At 42.5% G+C, this 16,615-nt stretch overlaps 1 protein-coding gene across 1 annotated transcript in view; it reads left to right on the top strand.

The window, feature by feature from the left end:
• The window catches only part of MYO5C (myosin VC), a gene marked incomplete at both ends in the record, with an annotated part of 89,608 nt that overhangs the window by 54,392 nt on the left and 18,601 nt on the right, over positions 1-16,615 (top strand). The window contains 10 exons of the mRNA XM_084240159.1: positions 959-1,022; positions 3,834-4,014; positions 6,091-6,184; positions 6,505-6,568; positions 6,653-6,733; positions 7,722-7,902; positions 9,467-9,560; positions 10,060-10,123; positions 11,498-11,666; positions 16,385-16,472. Coding sequence (XP_084096285.1) covers positions 959-1,022; positions 3,834-4,014; positions 6,091-6,184; positions 6,505-6,568; positions 6,653-6,733; positions 7,722-7,902; positions 9,467-9,560; positions 10,060-10,123; positions 11,498-11,666; positions 16,385-16,472 — 1,080 coding nt within the window. The remainder of the gene's footprint in view (positions 1-958; positions 1,023-3,833; positions 4,015-6,090; positions 6,185-6,504; positions 6,569-6,652; positions 6,734-7,721; positions 7,903-9,466; positions 9,561-10,059; positions 10,124-11,497; positions 11,667-16,384; positions 16,473-16,615) is intronic.

Here is a 16,615-nt window from a genome sequence, read left to right as displayed (position 1 = left end):
GCCATTCTGAAACAGTTGTTTTGATTTAGGGAGATTTGACCCTGCGTTAGACAAACTATTAAACAGTTGCCTTTTTTTGAGCTATGTTATTTGGAGGATTCCTATTGTCACCCCATCCCTGGCTTCCCTCTAGGGCAGGGCTCCAGAATGAGGTTGAATTCAAGGAGCAGGTAGGTGTCTGTCACTCCGCTCCCATTCTGAGGGCTACCTGGCCTTGCTGGGGACGTGGACTGTCGTAGCCACAGAATGTCCTAAGTCCCAGAGATTATTTCCTAGGTGCTGAGACCCCTTCACCTATACTTTGTTAGGGACTCTTGTTTTTAAATGCAATGGTGACTTTTACATTCCTCTTCCCCAAAAGAGGACGCTGTTATTTTGCTGCCTATCATAAATGAGAGGTGCTTGATCATGGTGCACGTGTTTCCCTCTGCCCTCCAAGGGATTTGGCAATGTCTGGAGACAGTTTTTGGTGGTCATAACTGGAGCAGAGGTACTATTGATTTCTAGTGGGCGCTGTTAAATATTCCTCGGCATAGGACAGCTGCTTCACACACAGAATTATCTAGTCTGAAGCACCAGTAGGGCTAAGATTGAGAAAGCCTATCATAAATCGATTATTTTCTTCCTGAAAGTTTTTCTGTTTCCTTTTATTGATAGTAGTATTTATCATTTCAAAGCCAATATACCTATTTTAATAAAACAAATCACACTCAGACCAATAAAACTACCACAGAAGAAACTATACTTCCCAACATGACAAATTTGTGAGAATTATTATTTTGAAACCCTCTTATTTATATTTCTAATTTATAAAAAAAACGATAGTTATACTGTCATCCCAAGTCTCATTAGTAATAAATATCACAATTGTTCTTCCATCTTCACTTTCTTAAACATGTCATGAAACAATGAAACACTGGTTTGCGGACATATTTCAAAGAGCGTTCTCTTTTCACAGAAAAAATGGACAACCTCACCAGGCAGCTCTTTGAGGATGTGCAAAAAGAAGAACGTCAGAGAATGTATGAAATTGAATTTGCCTTAAAGCTGCTGTTTCCTGCTCTCTCTGCTCTTTTGTATTTCTCAGCTGGCTGAGAGCAGATCACAGATACAGGAGAGCAGGGTGTGAACATTTTTAGGAAGTGAGAGACTTTTGAGCTGAATCTCATTGTGTGCCTTTCAGACACCGCTGAGGTGCTAGAATTGTGGGGACAGTGGACACTGGGATTTTTTTTTTTTTTTACTTTGCCTTTCTTGCTAAGACAGTGGGAAATTCAGAGATTGCCACCACTTCAAACTTCCATCAAGTCCAAGATTTAATATTATTTCCCAGGAAATAAGCCTCTCCCTTCCCCCTCCTGCTATACTTGTTACTTTGACTCATCCCAGACAATAAGGGATGTTTTCCACCTGAGAAAAATTGAGACAGGCACCCATGACCTTGTGCTGTTGCAGCTACCCTTTTCCATCTCTGTATCAACCCTTTGCTCATCTCCAAAGGCTCCCATTTGCTCCTCAGGAGTCAACTCAAAGGTTCTAGATATCAAGCAGGGTTGCATGGCAGGGTTTTATGGCAAGATGGAAAATTACTGGTATGTCTGCTTTGGAAGCTTGCAGGTGAAGGATGCCTGAAGAGGTAGGAAATTGTAAATTTCCCGTGTAGTTAACAGTAGAATCTGGACCTGGATGCTAAAAAATTAGGGGAGGGAGTGTCACTGCAGAGTTTTAAGAATTAACAAACATAAAGTATTCATGGCCCTCCATCAAGTTCAAATAGGAATATTTTCTTTACCTTGAAAAAAATCTATTTTTCAATGAATTCTTAAATCTAGCAGGTGAGCTCAGCTCTTGACATTTCACTATGTATAGGGGACACTTGAAGCAAGGGATGGAGAGGCTGACATTAGATTGCTTCAGGCTCTTTGTTTTTTATGTTTTTTAACTATGCATGCAACTGTGGATTTACTTTATTTTTGTGTTAAGGATTACTTTTTATTTTTGATTTATTAATGTATTTTTAACTGAGGTAATATTAGGAGACTCCTATCCGGTATCGTAGTGCACCCACCACAAAATCATCCATAGTCCTCACAATCGTCTGTTGTACTTTCTTCATTCTTTGTTCAAACCCCTGCCCCACCCCTTACTTCATCTGGATGCTTCAGTTCTATCATCAGCTTTCAAGGGATAGTTTTTAAGCTTGTCTTTATCTGACTCTTAGTTTGGTTTCTCTGTGGCCCACATATCAGTGACACTATTCTGTATTTATCTTTCTTCTTTTTACTTAATTCATTCAGCATTATCATTGCCAGTTCCATCCATGCTGCCACAAATGGCATGAGTTTATCTCTTTTGGTGGCTGAGTAGTATTCCACTGCATGTGTGTATGTATGTATGTATGTATGTATGCATGTACATATCCCACATCTTCTTGATCGACTTATCTGTTTTGGAGCATTTAGGTTGTTTCCAGTACAGTGTTAGAAATTGTACTTCAAATAAATATGGGAGTGCGAGTTTCCTTTCAAATTAATGGTTTTGCATTTTGGGGGTGGAGTGGAATCTCTGGGAGTGGAATCACTGGATCATATGACAGATTCATTTTTTAATGATTTGAGACAGCTCCACACTGCTTTCTAGAGGACTAGAGCAGTTTGCATTCCTACCAACAGTACAGAAGTTCCCTTTTTTCTACATCCTTGCCAGCATTTGTTTCTGGTCTTTTCAATATGGACCATTCTCATATGGGTGTGCAGTGGTATCTTACTGTGGTCTTGATTTGCATTTACACTTTAGGCTCTTTGCAGTCCTTGTCGGCACCCCCTGTAGCTCAGTTGGTCCCTGTTGAGCTGACTGGGAAAAGAAAGCTTGGCTCCTGTCCTAACTCTGGAGATGCCTGTCGTCTGTGGATGCACTCACCGCCAGTTTAGGCTGCAGGTCTAAGATTGCCTTCGCATCAGAATTCTGGTTGCAGTTTGTTTCACTGGTGTCTTTGGAGCAGTGATGTTTTTTTAAAAACTAAAAACAAAGTTTAAGAGCTTGTTAATATCTATAAAAGGAAAGAAACCAAAATCTGTTAGGAATATGGCGCTCAGAAAGGGTTTTTCCCTTTGTTCTATAAAAGCAAGTCATAAAATGAGTAGAATTGACAGCGCAAGTGAAATGATGATTTAATAAGCTCAGAGAGCCCCACTGACTGTTTCAGTTCTGACGGGGCTGCAGCTCTGATGAGCTGGTCTGGGTCATGTATCTCTCTTCAGTTGTGTTCTTGGTCAATCATCCAATTTTTAATTGAGCAATCATTTCACAAAGAGTTTTCTGTGGAATTTTGGGTACCTGTATCTGCTGCAGTTAATTCTAGAATATTTGCAGCTGGACCCCTCCACATATTAAAGGACTGTGTTCACTTGTTCAGGATGAAGACAACCCCTCCAGATTCTTGGAACTGGGAGGAGCCAGGACTTGGCAGAATGTGCCGAGGTCTTTCCTGAGAGAAGTGATTCCTACAGGGGACTTTGTGGAATGGGGTGACTTCAGGAATATAGTTTCCCAGCTGCCTCAGAGTCTTTAACTTCAACCTCCCTATCCTATATTTTCTGTGTATGAACATTATAGAATCATACTTCTCAGATCAGAAGGTATAAAAAGGGGACATGAAATAGTCAGCTAAAAATAAGGCCGTGTCTATCAGAACTGCCACAATAGATCCCAATTAACTTGGCTCCTGCTTTCTCATCTCCTCTCATTATTTTCAAAGTGATGTGTTGTTGTAATTCAGGGTAAAGACTTTAGAGGCATTCATAAATTAATTATTTTCTTCTCTTGCTGGCTAGACTCCTTGAAAAAAGTTTTGAACTGAAATCACAAGACTATGAGACACAGATCTGGTCATTAAGAGAAGAAATTAAAACTCTCAAGGATGAGAAGATGAAAGTGCAGCAGCAGTTGGAGGAAGAGTGCATCACCTCTGGCAACCTGAAGGGGGATGTGGCCCGACTGAGCAAGCAGGCAAAGGTAGTAGCTGCATCTCACTTTCACAGCGCTTTGGCTGAGTCATTGCACCTGCACATCTCCAAGGATCAAACCGCTAAAAGCGTCTCTGTAAAGGTCAAAGTAAAAAGACCCTGATTCCTTCCAAGTATAGGTCCCCAGGCTGCCTTTAGTTTTATATATATATATTTTTAAAAGATTTTATTATTTATTTTTGAGTAGAAGAACTAGGGTGTAGGCCAGAGGTGTTGGGGGGGCGGGGATGATGGGATTCATCAGAGACAGAGTGAAGAACGAAGAACAGGCAGAAATACGTTGTATACATTGTATACTGAAGTACACTGCTGAGGGGAGCAGCAGGCGAGACAGGAGAGGTCTGCTGTGGCTTATGTGGGTAGCTCCCTGGCCTGCGATGGAACTGAGACTTAACCTCTAGCCACCAGGGAAGCCCGTGATTTTTTACATTTTGTTTTTCATGTTTTGAAAGTTAGCTTTCTAGCTTTTTGAAATTATATAGTTAATCAAACATGTTGACCTAGAAAATACTTCCAAATTAAATTAAAAATTGATATAAAGCCTTTTAAAAGCCATCATGTTGTCACATCTATAAATAACCTGCATTAAAGTGAAATGACCTTATTATCATAATCTGCTTTAAACTGTTACCAGAAAATCTACCAACAAGTGATCCAAGCTTAAACAATCCAGGCCCGACTGAATTCCCTCACTACCAGAAAACAAACCTGTGTGTTGCTAAGTTCTTAAATGCACAGCATTTCAGTGTGGCTTTTCAGCTTCCATTAAATATGTGAAAACACATGTTAGTAGAATGTTTGCTCAGATTCTGCAAATATTCCCTGTTACTATCAGGAAACAGCAGCCATGGATTATACCTGGGTTGCATCTGAATTTCATAGCAGAGCTGTCCTTGTTGTCTGGACCCTAGTTTCCTATCATTTAAAAGTAAGAGCTTGGACTGTGGGGTTAAGAAGGAACAAGCATTCCTAGCAGTCACACATGTCTGATGTCACTCTGGGAGCCGTGCCATCTGGCTATGGTGTGTGTCTTGGGAAATCATATGGCTGCACTTGGAGCAGTGAGCCAAGACTTGTCACTCTCTGCCACCTTGGGAGCTGAACCTGGGTCCACACCCTTGTTACACATATAGCATCTATACATACCTAACAGTGTATCCAGATTACTCTGATTTCAAAGAAAATAAACACACTCATCAAGTTATACAGGTTATAGTCAGTCTATAAGTAAATACACGTGTATTTACAGAAACATTACAAAGATCAGAGCTTGAGGACTGGACATTCCAGGGTCTTCCATCAGCCTCCCATGTGACAAAAATGTGCCATTTACCCTTTATGCACTTCAGTTGTCTGATCTACAGAAGATCACTCCACTCATCTCATAGGCCTGTTACAAGGAATGGGACATGTATGCGAAGTGGTCAGTGAATGTCAATTTGATCTCTCTTCTTAGCCGACACAGAGACAGGAACTATAGCCATAGTTATAGCTACACAAGCGCAAGCCTATAATCTTTCCAAAGTAAATAAAGGCAGATTGCAGTCTCCTCACATGCAGAGCTGCCCCTCCATGGGCCCTGGTCAGGCCCCCACAGTCAACTTCTGGACACCCTGGGCTCACTTGGACTCTGTCTCTGTACCACATCTAAACTTTGCTGGGGCCCTATCCTGCAATTACGAAGGTGGTAGTGTTGCCCACATCCTTACATCCAGGATTTTAATCCAGGATGAAAGAGAATTTATCTCCTGCGATTTTACTTCTCTCAGCTTCCCACCCCACCCCAAGCTTGTAGTAAAAAGTTTTTTCCTTTATATTGTAAGGAATATATATTGTAAGGAAGCTAATTCTGTTGATATATGCAAGCTCTGGGAACAAATAACAGTATTTTGAGCACTTAAACATGCGTTGAGGGCAAGCAGTATGGGAAGTGATGGTTTAACAAGAATTCAGCTGAGGAACTACAGTGAGGACACAGAGTCGAGATACTGTAATAATATCCCCCTTGATGTAAATCCTAACAGCTATTTTTTCTTCATCTGCTTCTATCATTGCTGTGATTCAGACAATCTCTGAGTTTGAAAAGGAGATAGAGCTACTGCAGACACAGAAGATAGAGGTGGAAAAACATGTGCAATCACAAAAGCGGGAAATGAGAGGTAACAAAAAGCTGTCACTGAGTGCCTCGGGTGCAGATGGAGTGTTTCACAGGTGTCACTGTAAAGGACATGTTTCCTGAGACTGTTGTGAGGCTGGTTGGTTAACTGGTTCGTTGGATAGATGCTGGGATGAATGGCTGGTTGGCTGCATGGCTGGTAAGTTGGTTAATTGGTTGGTTGGATAGGAGGTTAAGTTCGTTATCTGCTGGATGTTAACTGGAGACTCTGTGTGAAACTAGAAAACTGGACCCCAGAAAGGTATGGGAGAAGAGAGGTGATGCAGAAATGTAATTTATACCAGCTTTTCCTTTTCCTCTCAGAAAAAATGTCAGAGATCACCAAACAGCTTCTTGAAAGCTATGATATTGAAGATGTAAGAAGCAGGTAATCACTTTAATACTACCAACCTTTTAAGACATAAAGCCCAGGAGAGAGATGGTAAATCTTCTTACCTTCCTTATTTTCCAGGCTTTCTGTGAAAGATTTAGAGCATTTAAATGAGGATGGAGAACTTTGGTTTGCTTATGAAGGACTGAAGAAAGCAACACGGTTAGAAATTTTCCTCAGGGCTTTTTTAATTTTTTGAGGATAATAGATCATTGGAAATCAAAAGTTTCATCTTACATAGATTTGATACACAAATTAGATTTCTTCTACTAAAATGATCTAATAATCACTGGAAATATTTCTTTGGTAATTAGTTTAATAATGAAGAATAGTCTCCTCATGGGGTAAACTGTCATGTAATGAAACCCATAATCTGTACAGTAAAAATGGATTTTGTCAGATAAGTAAGCCAGTGTTGCTATAGATGTATGGCTGTGTTTATCTTTAAGGGGTCTGCTGGATTTCTTTTTGAATGTTTTTAGAGCAGTTTCTGGCTCACAGCAAAACTGGGTAGAAAATGCGGAGATTTCTCATATACCCTCTTACCCTCACATACAGCCACTCTCAACACCTCCCACCAGAGTGTTCCGTTGTTTACAATCAGTGAGCCCACATTGGCACATCATTGTCACCCAGAGTCCATAGTCTACTTTAGGGTTTACTCTTGGTATCCTACATTCTGTGGTTTTGACAGTTGTAAATGACTTGTAACTTTGTCATTGTTATATTTTACAGAGCATATTTTTTAACTGTTGGGTTAAAAACTTAAGTTTAATAACACGAAAATAAAATTCCTTTTTTTTTTTGTGGGACTCTCGCCCGTGGCCGGGGAACGAACCAGCACTGCAGAGGCTGCGGGCAGCCTCGCAGCCCGGTGCTCAACCGCTGCACCACCAGGGGAGGCCCGAAAATAAAATTTCTTATCATTAGCTACATGTTAATGCCACATAATGCTTCCTAACTAGCTAGCTTTTTGTACTTGCATATTCCAAATTCCATAGCCTGTCACTCTGTGTACATGAGTAAACTTCATGCTCTAGAGCATGCCTTTGCCTGTGGGTTTTCATAGCTGCTGCACATGACAGGCTCACATTCATCAGCACAGCAAAACCAAGACCATGTGGTTAGTGTCTGACCTCCCCTCTATCAGTGTTTTAGAGAGACACTTCCAGTCTCAGAAGGATTGCTATGAAAAGGAGATTGAAGCTTTGAACTTCAAAGTGGTGCATCTAAGTCAAGAAATCAACCACCTGCAGAAATTATTTCGAGAAGAGAATGACATCAATGAAAGTATCCGTCACGAGGTTACCAGGCTAACATCAGAAAACTTGGTAAGATCTCAGCCAGGGCCAGTCTCGGTCATCATTCTAGATTGTTATTTGTGGGTGGAGTAAAGTTCAGTTTCTTAGCAGTAAAATTATGGCTTATTGCTTTTTCGAGAAGTAAAATATTTGGGTGAGAAAACAAAACTGTAATCCAGGCTAGCAAACATTTTGATATGAGTGTGTGTGTGTTTATTATTGATGGACCCAAATTCTGAGATATATGTGTGTATGTTTGAGTCTCTGAATTTTCAGTTCGCTCTCATTCCTTGGAAGAGACAAAAAATATTAAAGTAAAAGGGCGTCTCTTTAGAGGGGCGTGCTTGTGGGTCAGTCCCTCTGCTTATGTCCTCCACGCACCTTGTCAAGGACTTTCCTCTCCCAGTAGGTCCTCTCCCACTGCATTATCGCATCCTTTCTTCTAACTCAAGCCTACTGGCATGAAGAATTTACTCCAGGAAACTCCTCACTCACTTCCTTTTCTGAACCTCATAGCCCGGTCACCACCCCATTTCTTGTTTGTTTCTTGGGGGGTGTTGGCCAGACTTCTCAGTGGGCCTCTGCACTTTTCCACTTGTCTCCTATTTAGTCCGTGACCACCACATACAGTTGTGGGCCCCTCCCCATAACTGAAGATGCCTACACAGGGCTGAGCACCAAGGGTTCCTTTCCACACTCATCTTAGTCTCTCAGCAGCATTTGGTGGAGTTCATCACCTCTCTCCTTCCTTATCATTCTGTTGCTTCCAGACACCATTCTCTCCTGGATTTCTAATCCTGCCTCACTGACTGGCCCCTCTCAGCTTCCTTACTGTCTCCTCCTCCTATGCCTAACCTGGGAGTATTAGAAAGTGTCAGAGCTGAGGAGACATGACCCCGGACACATGGAACAGTAAGAATCTTCATGTGCTTGTTTATTCCTTTGGTGAAACTGCATGAGGAGATTGCAGTGAGATCTAATGGCACCATCCAACAAATATGCTCCATCTGAGCTTCAGAGACATGGGTATTCATATAAACTTGAACAACAGAAAAACTGCTTTTACCTGACCAAAGGTGGAGGTGGTGAACATTTAAAGAAATGAGCAGATAGGCAGGGCAAGGTGATTCCAGACTTCCACTAATAGAGCAGTGCACAGTCTGGATCTCAATGAGCACAGGGGATCCCTTTGAGATGATTTCCTCTTGATGAGGAGATGATGACCCCAGACCTGGACCAAAGAAGCTGGCGGCCATTTCTGCTGCCAGCCCTCCCTTTACTCTGCATAGAACTCCCATGCGCCCACTCAGACTGCACATCTCCCCTCCCAGGAGACCTCGATGATGTCGGGCTTGTTAAGCTAAGTGAGAGCAGCTCCCTCTGAGCATGCTGGTATTTCTCATGACTGTAGAGGTACTGAGGTAAAAGCACACAATGTCCATCAGTCACCTGCCGTGGCTGGCTCTGCTGCCCACCTGTACTCGATGCATGTTCCATGGTTTAAATACCAGCATGGTTTATTTGTTTCTGAGTAGCTCAGATTTTAAAGCCCATAGATGAAAGTCTTTTATATTCAAAAATTTCTTTTCTACAGATGATCCCAGACTTTAAACAGCAAATTTCAGAACTGGAGAAGCAGAAGCAAGAGCTGGAAATCCGGCTGAACGAACATTCTGAAAACATGAAAGGCAAGTGAACCTGCTGGCAACATAGGCATTACTTTAAAAACCAGTCTCCTGTGTCCAGGAAATGACATGGGATGTTGTCATGTCCAGGGACCTCAAACACTGATGCTCGGTGGGGCCTGCCAGGTGACATATGTGAAAGGTGGGCTGTTATTTGTGGGTGGAGTAAAGTTCAGTTTCTTAGCAGGTGCAAGGTAAGTAAGACACATGGGCTTTGAAGAGGGCAGTTGCCTCCAAGCTCATTGCTTGTTGCCATAATGGAATGCTGGCCCCAGTCTTGCTTGGTAATCCTATATTTAAAGAAGAGTCAGAAATCCAGATTTTTATGTGAAATATCACAATTTTAAAATAAAGACTAATTTTTTTAGACATTGTTTCGGCCCAATAAAACCCAATCTCTAGCTGCATAGAGCTTGGGACCACTAATAACTCATAATACCACCAAACTCAAATCAGAATACACTGGCATGATCCCAAAGAGTTGACAGTCTTTTCAATATAGGAAAACTGGAAGAATTGTCTGCTCAGCTCAATCGCAATCGAGAAGAAGAAGGAGCACAGAGAAGGTAAGTGTTAACATGCATGTAGGTACCTCAAGTTCATGCCCATGTAATCCTTTCTGAAATAGTGAGTGATGCTGAGGTAGTTGTTGAGCAACAAATGCAAGATGCTAATTAAGGTGCATGACACATTACCTTTCAAATGGGAAGAAAGAAATAACATTTGTACGGACACACACACTCTCTCTCTCTCCCTCTCTCTCCCTCTCTCTCTCTCTCTCTCTCCTGGGAGAATATTCAAGAAGCAAAACATTTGCCTCCAGGGAGGGTGACTGGAGGTTGAAGCACAGGGAGGGCATGCAGACATTTCCCCTGAATGTACTTTATGCCCTCAGAGTAAAACACCATGCACATGAATTAACTGTCCTCCAAACTGGTAAAGATTGCATGAAAAAGAACAGATTTGCTCTCGCAGGTCGTTTAGGGTATCACTATCCTTGTGGAAAGAGAAACTTCTTTGAAACTGCTATCCCCATCCCAAATTTATACCTTACTGCACTGGGCGGCCTAGTGGAGCCCTGTGAGGCAAATGTGCTGTTTTGCAGCCAGCATGTTAAGATACTTATTTTTTTTATTATTTCATTTAATTTTGTTTGTTTTGTTTTGTTTTCTTTCTTTTTTGTTTGAGGTAACATTGGTTTACAAGTGTCTCTGTGACGTAGGAGTATAGCTCACACCTGTTCAGATGTGGGTTAGCACACCTGCCCACCGCCAAAGCACCAATAACCCAGCACCATGGTCCCTGGGCCACCTGCCCTTTCTTCCTCACCCACCCTGTCACCACTGCCTCCCCCGACTGTCTCCCCCTCACAGCCTCAGATCTGCAGTCAGATTTCACACAGTTGTTTGGGTTTAATTTTGTCTGTTCTTTTGCTTTGTTTCTTTATATTCCACAAACGAGTGACATGCTAAGAGCAGAGGAGGGGCCATGTCACAGAGAGTGTTGTTACTCATGATACCTTAGCAGTGGGACAAAAAAAATGATGGGAAGGTAACAAGGCTTTCTGGGGACTCTTCTGATGGGCTTTTTCCTCTCAGTTTGCTCCCTGACTTTTTTGCATGTCTGGTCCCCAAACTATTTACAAAGAGATACTCACTGGACTTTAGTCGTAAGGGCGTGAGCGGGTATGATGCCCTCTGGGGAGGAGCGAAGGGGTGTAGGTAGGTGGGGAGAGAATCTCTTTTCAGATTAAGGAGACTGGGAAATTTTATACCCCACCAATCCCCACTTCAGGGACCCCCTTTTCAGAGACTATTCACTTTATACATAAATTAACCAAGGTATTTTCCCATCTTTGGAAATACCAGCGCTTGCTATGACAGTGAGTGGTCCTCCTTGATAGCAAACTGATAGCACAATTTCCTCTATGCATTTCTCAGGACCATAGAAGCCCAAAATGAAATACACACCAAAGAGAAAGAGAAATTGATTGATAAGATTCAAGAAATGCAGGAGGCCAGCGAGCACCTGAAGAAACAATTTGAAACCGAAAGTGAGGTCAAGAGTACTTTCCTAGAGGAAGCATCTCGTCTCACGATGGAAAACAGGGTGAGCTTTCTAACTGGTAGATAAATGGCTGCCTATATGTGGCTGCCACAGGAAAGGGTGCATGCCCCCCCCCAAAGCATCCATGAACACTAGACCAAAAACCATCTTCTGGCAGAGCAGTCTCTTTCCTTTTCCCAAAAGACAGGAGGTCTCTGAGGTTAGGGCCCACTGTGGGGAGACTCAGCACGTATGCAGGCAGCAGGGGACCTACCTGATAAAATAAAGGGAGGTTGTTGGGGAGGAGAGATGATGGGGTACAGGGTCCTCATCCTGAGCACAGTCCCAGGGGCAGCACCTATCCGAGAGGACTATGCCGCTCTAGAGCTCAGAGGGGAACGGCTGATGTATGAACTTCTCTGGGCAGAACTTACCCATTAAAGGCCCATGACTCCTTCTGGGGATAGAGCCTTCCTGCAGCCTTTAGAATCAGAATGTTTGTGTAATGACCATCATAGTGGAGGACAAACTTTAAAAAATGTTGACATCTTCATCAAATTAAGTGCCTTTGTTAAAATGAAAGTAGTCACTCTATGTTAGGCCCTGGCAATTCTTCTGGAATGTTTTTGGTGTGTGAAACTCGCGACACTTTCCCTGCAGTCAGTAGCTGTCAGCTCCTTCCTGTCCAGACAACTTGCCGGACAGTGACCCGGGAGGACTCACCAGTCAGTGCTCAGCCTGGATGTGCCCACAGGCCCTGCTCCTCATTGTCAGGCTCACCATTTCCTCTTTCACAGGAGGAAATGATGGAGTAAAATCATACAGTATCAGGATGTAACTTTGGAGAGTCATTTTACCTAAAAGAGGAATCCAGGGAATTTAATATTAATAGGAAGTAAAAATTTCCAGTTCAGGGGAACCTACATCATGCCACCTTTTTTGAAGGGGGTGCAGCTTGCTCAGAGATTTAGGTGCTTCAGTCACCACAGGTGAGCCACTGCCTGCCGAGCATGTGTGAGCAGCCGTCCTGGCCCCGTGGCTGTGCCTGCAGGTGTGTCCCTGGGGCCTCACTTGGAGCCAAAGGTGAGGAAGCAGGTACAGGGGTGAGGCACGTGCATGTTGCACATTTTTGTGAATCTTCAATCCCAGGCTGTGAGTGTGGGATTCTGGGTGTGTGTTGATCCCTAAATTGGGTGGGCTTTGTGAGAATTTGTTTCTGTTACAGCGAGGTCCCACTCTGTCTCTCCTCTGGATCCCCTATGTGTATAGCTCTGTTCCCAGGCAGGGCCGGGCCACACCTGCTTCTTTCACGTGCACTGCACTGGGGAGCCGTCCTATCTATATGTTCATTCCAACAGACCCCCGTCAACTCTCTGTATCCCGTTTCCATAGCCCCAGATTCAAACTGCAGTTCAAAAATAGACTTTTCATTATAAGGCCTGTGATGGTTATGTCAGTACAGAGTTTTTTCCTGTCATTATTCCCTAGACAATACAGCTTCACAATGGTTTACATAGCATTTACATGATGTTAGGTATTATAAATAATCGAGAGATGGTTTGAAGGACTAGAGGGTGTGCATAGGTTATATGCGGAAGCTGTTCCATCAGCTAGTTGAGCATCCACAGATTTTGGTATCCTCTGGGGTCCTGGAACCAATCCCCATGGACACCAAGAGACAACTGTATTCCTGACCAATGAGTAGCCACAGTGCCACCAACAAACAAATAAATGTGCAACAAAAGAACATATGGTTTCTGTATTTTAGGTGGTCAATTTTGCCCACAAATGAAACTTAACTGTGTTCATTTCCTGGAGCTACTATTAATAGGCTACCACAAATTTGGTGACATCAAGCAGCAGAAATTTGTTCTCTCACAAATTGCCAGAAATTCAAATGTTGTTATTAGCAGGGGCCATTCCGAAGTGTCTAGGAGAGACATGCTTCCTTGCCTGATGTTACTGGGGTCTCCTAGCGTTCCTTGGTTGGTGGTAACATGACTCTGGTGTTTGTCATCACATGGCCTTCCCTCTGCTCTGTGTCTTTCTCTGTCTGTTCTAAGGACAGTCTTACTGATTCAGGACCCACCTAACCCAGTATGATCTCATACTGATCCTTAGCTTCATTACAACGGCACCAAATGAGGTCACATTCTGGGGTTCGAAGTGGATATGAGGAGACACTATTCAACTCACTATATGATCCTTTGAGTCAAAGAAAATCTCTGTTTTAAAAGGAATAAAATGTTTAGTGATCCTCTCATTATCAAAGAAATTGAGCTAAAATTAGATATTATTTTTGTTTCACAAATAGTGATCTTATGGTGCTGGTAAGAACACTGTGACATGGGACACTGTCGTACATGGTTTCTGGGAATATAAATTGGTGTAAACTTTCTCAGGGGTGATTTGGAGGCAAATTTCATGAATGTTTGGAAGTGAATTCCCTTTGACTTAGTTAATGCAACTTCTAAAAATCTTTACTAAGTAAATAACCAGATATATGGACAAAGATTTTTGTTCAACGTGTTCATCATCATGTTATTAGTCGTAGCAACAATAGGAAACAAAGTGAAGTTCAATAGCAATGTTCAACAGTGGTTAATCATAGGTTCAATTACTACACAGCATAGGATTAGCTAGTAAAATGACTGGCTTTGTTATCAAGGATATGGGAAAATATATGCAATATAACTAGGGAAAAATATAGGATTTAAGATTTTACATGCAATATGATTCCAGTTTAAAAATATATATATGTGCCAGGGTCTCCCTGGTGACACAGGCAGTTGAGTGCTGCACTGTGAAGCTGTCCGCACCTTCTGCAGCACGGGTTCGATCCCAGCTGGCAGGGGAGAAACCCGCATGGCACAGCAGACCTCTCCTGTCTTGCCTGCTGCTCCCCTCAGCAGTGTATTTCAGTCAATCTGCCTGTTCTGTTCCCTGCTCTGTCTCTGGTGAATCCTCTCACCCCCTGCACATCTGGCCTGTACCCCAGTTCTTGTATGCATGAATAAATAAATCTTTAAAAAAAAATACATATATGTGGGCCTCCCCTGGTAGCGCAGCAGTTAAGCACTGGGTTGCGAAGCTGCCCACAGCCTCTGCAGCGCCGGTTCGATCCCCGGCCACCTGCGAGGGTCCTGCATGGTGCGCAGACCTCTTCTGCCGCCCGCTGCTCCCCTCAGCAGTATATTTCATCAATCTGCCTGTTCTGCTCCCCGCTCTGACTCTGGTGAATTCTCTCACCCTCCCGCACTTCTGACTGTACCCAGTGCTTGTATAAATAAATAAATAAATCTTTAAAAAAAAAAACCCATATATGTATGTGCCATAATAGAAAACAATAGGAATAAAGAAAAGCAAAATGTGAACAGTAGCTTCTTTCAGGTTCTGGATGATAGGTGATTTTTTTTTTTATTATTTGATATAAGGTGGGGTCAACTTGGAGAAAAGAAACTGTACCCACACCCCCACTTGTGAGGTCGGGTCAGGTTGCTGATGTGCTCAGCCAGGGACACAGACCCTGCAGGGGAGCTGTGGCCACGGAGACACGTGGTTGTGAGAGTCCCGAGGGCACACACTGCTGTGGCTGCATGCAGGGCTTTGCTGAATCAAAGAAGCCTGGTCCTTTCCCTATCTAGCCCTTGGAATTTAGGAAGAACATAAACTCGCTATGCCCTTTATGGGACATACTGACAGGCACAGAGGACTCTAGTTCTGGAGTCAAGTCCAACATGGGCTAGGCCACTCCTCGGGAAGGAGAGACACAACCAGGACCGCATCTCGGAGGGTTTTCTGCCTCCATCCTGATACACGGTGAACCCATCTTCATACATGCATATTTTGAAATTCTCTACAATAGGAATTACTTTATTAAGGGAGAAATAGATCGAGATAAATGTAGTATAGCCATAAAATAGGATATTATTCAGCCACGTAAGGAATGAGCTTCTGATAAATGCACAGCATGGAAGAACGTTGACAGCGTGATGCTAACTGAAAGAAGCCAGGCACGAAAGATCTCGTGTTGTAGGATTCCATTTACACTGAAAGTCCAGTAAAGCAGATACATACAGAGAGAAACTACATTTGTCATTGCCAGAGGCTAGAAGGGAACAGGGGGATTAGAGGGTGGTGGCTGAAAGTTAGAGGTTTGACAAGCAGCTATAAACCAGAGACATGCTATGGGGTGAAGGGGGGTAGGAGGGATTACAGTCAAAATGAGGGGGGTGGGAATTGTATGGGGACTACAACCAAGATGAAAATGCATACATTGTGCAAAAATGAAAAATGATGTAAAAAATATATGAAATTAAAAAAAAAATTTAAAAAGAGGTTTGAAATAAGGGATCAGGAAAAATAATAATAACAATAATAAAGAAAACTAAATTAACAGGCAACTATAAATCAGCAATTCTGCAGGGGAGGGGGAGGGAGAGGGATTAAAGCAGGGGCAGAAGAGCACAAGAGACTATGCAATGGTGCACGGGTGGATTGATGGTGGGAATTTTATGGGGACTCGGAGAAGAGAAAGCAAACACTGTACAAAAATGAACAGTGATATAAAATATATGTATATAAATAAATTTTTTTAAAAAAGCTTTGTGGTTGAAAATGTTCTGGAATTAGATAATAGTGATGACTGTACAGCCAAAATACCTAAACCTATTGAATTATACACTTTTAAATTGTATGTAAATTATAGTTCAGTAAAGCTATTGCCCAAAAAAATAGGTTAAGGTTCTGACTAATATCCTTATGTCTTTTGATTTTTGTAGGATCTTGAAGAAGAGTTAGACATGAAGGATAGAGTGATTAAAAAGCTACAAGATCAAGTCAAGACTCTAACCAAGACGATTGAAATAGGTAGGAAAAATAACATTCACTTAGCTTCCAGCTAAGGTCAGCATGCATTGCGGTGTTTATTTCCTGACATGGTCCAAAGTCTTTGAAACCCAAAGGAAAGATTCTCACTTGTCAGGGTATGGGGCTCAGTGATGAGCTAATGG

This window comes from Talpa europaea (genome assembly GCF_964194135.1).
Source record: "Talpa europaea genome assembly, chromosome: 8".
NCBI lineage: Eukaryota > Metazoa > Chordata > Mammalia > Eulipotyphla > Talpidae > Talpa > Talpa europaea.
This window is presented reverse-complemented; position numbering and strand designations above follow the sequence as displayed.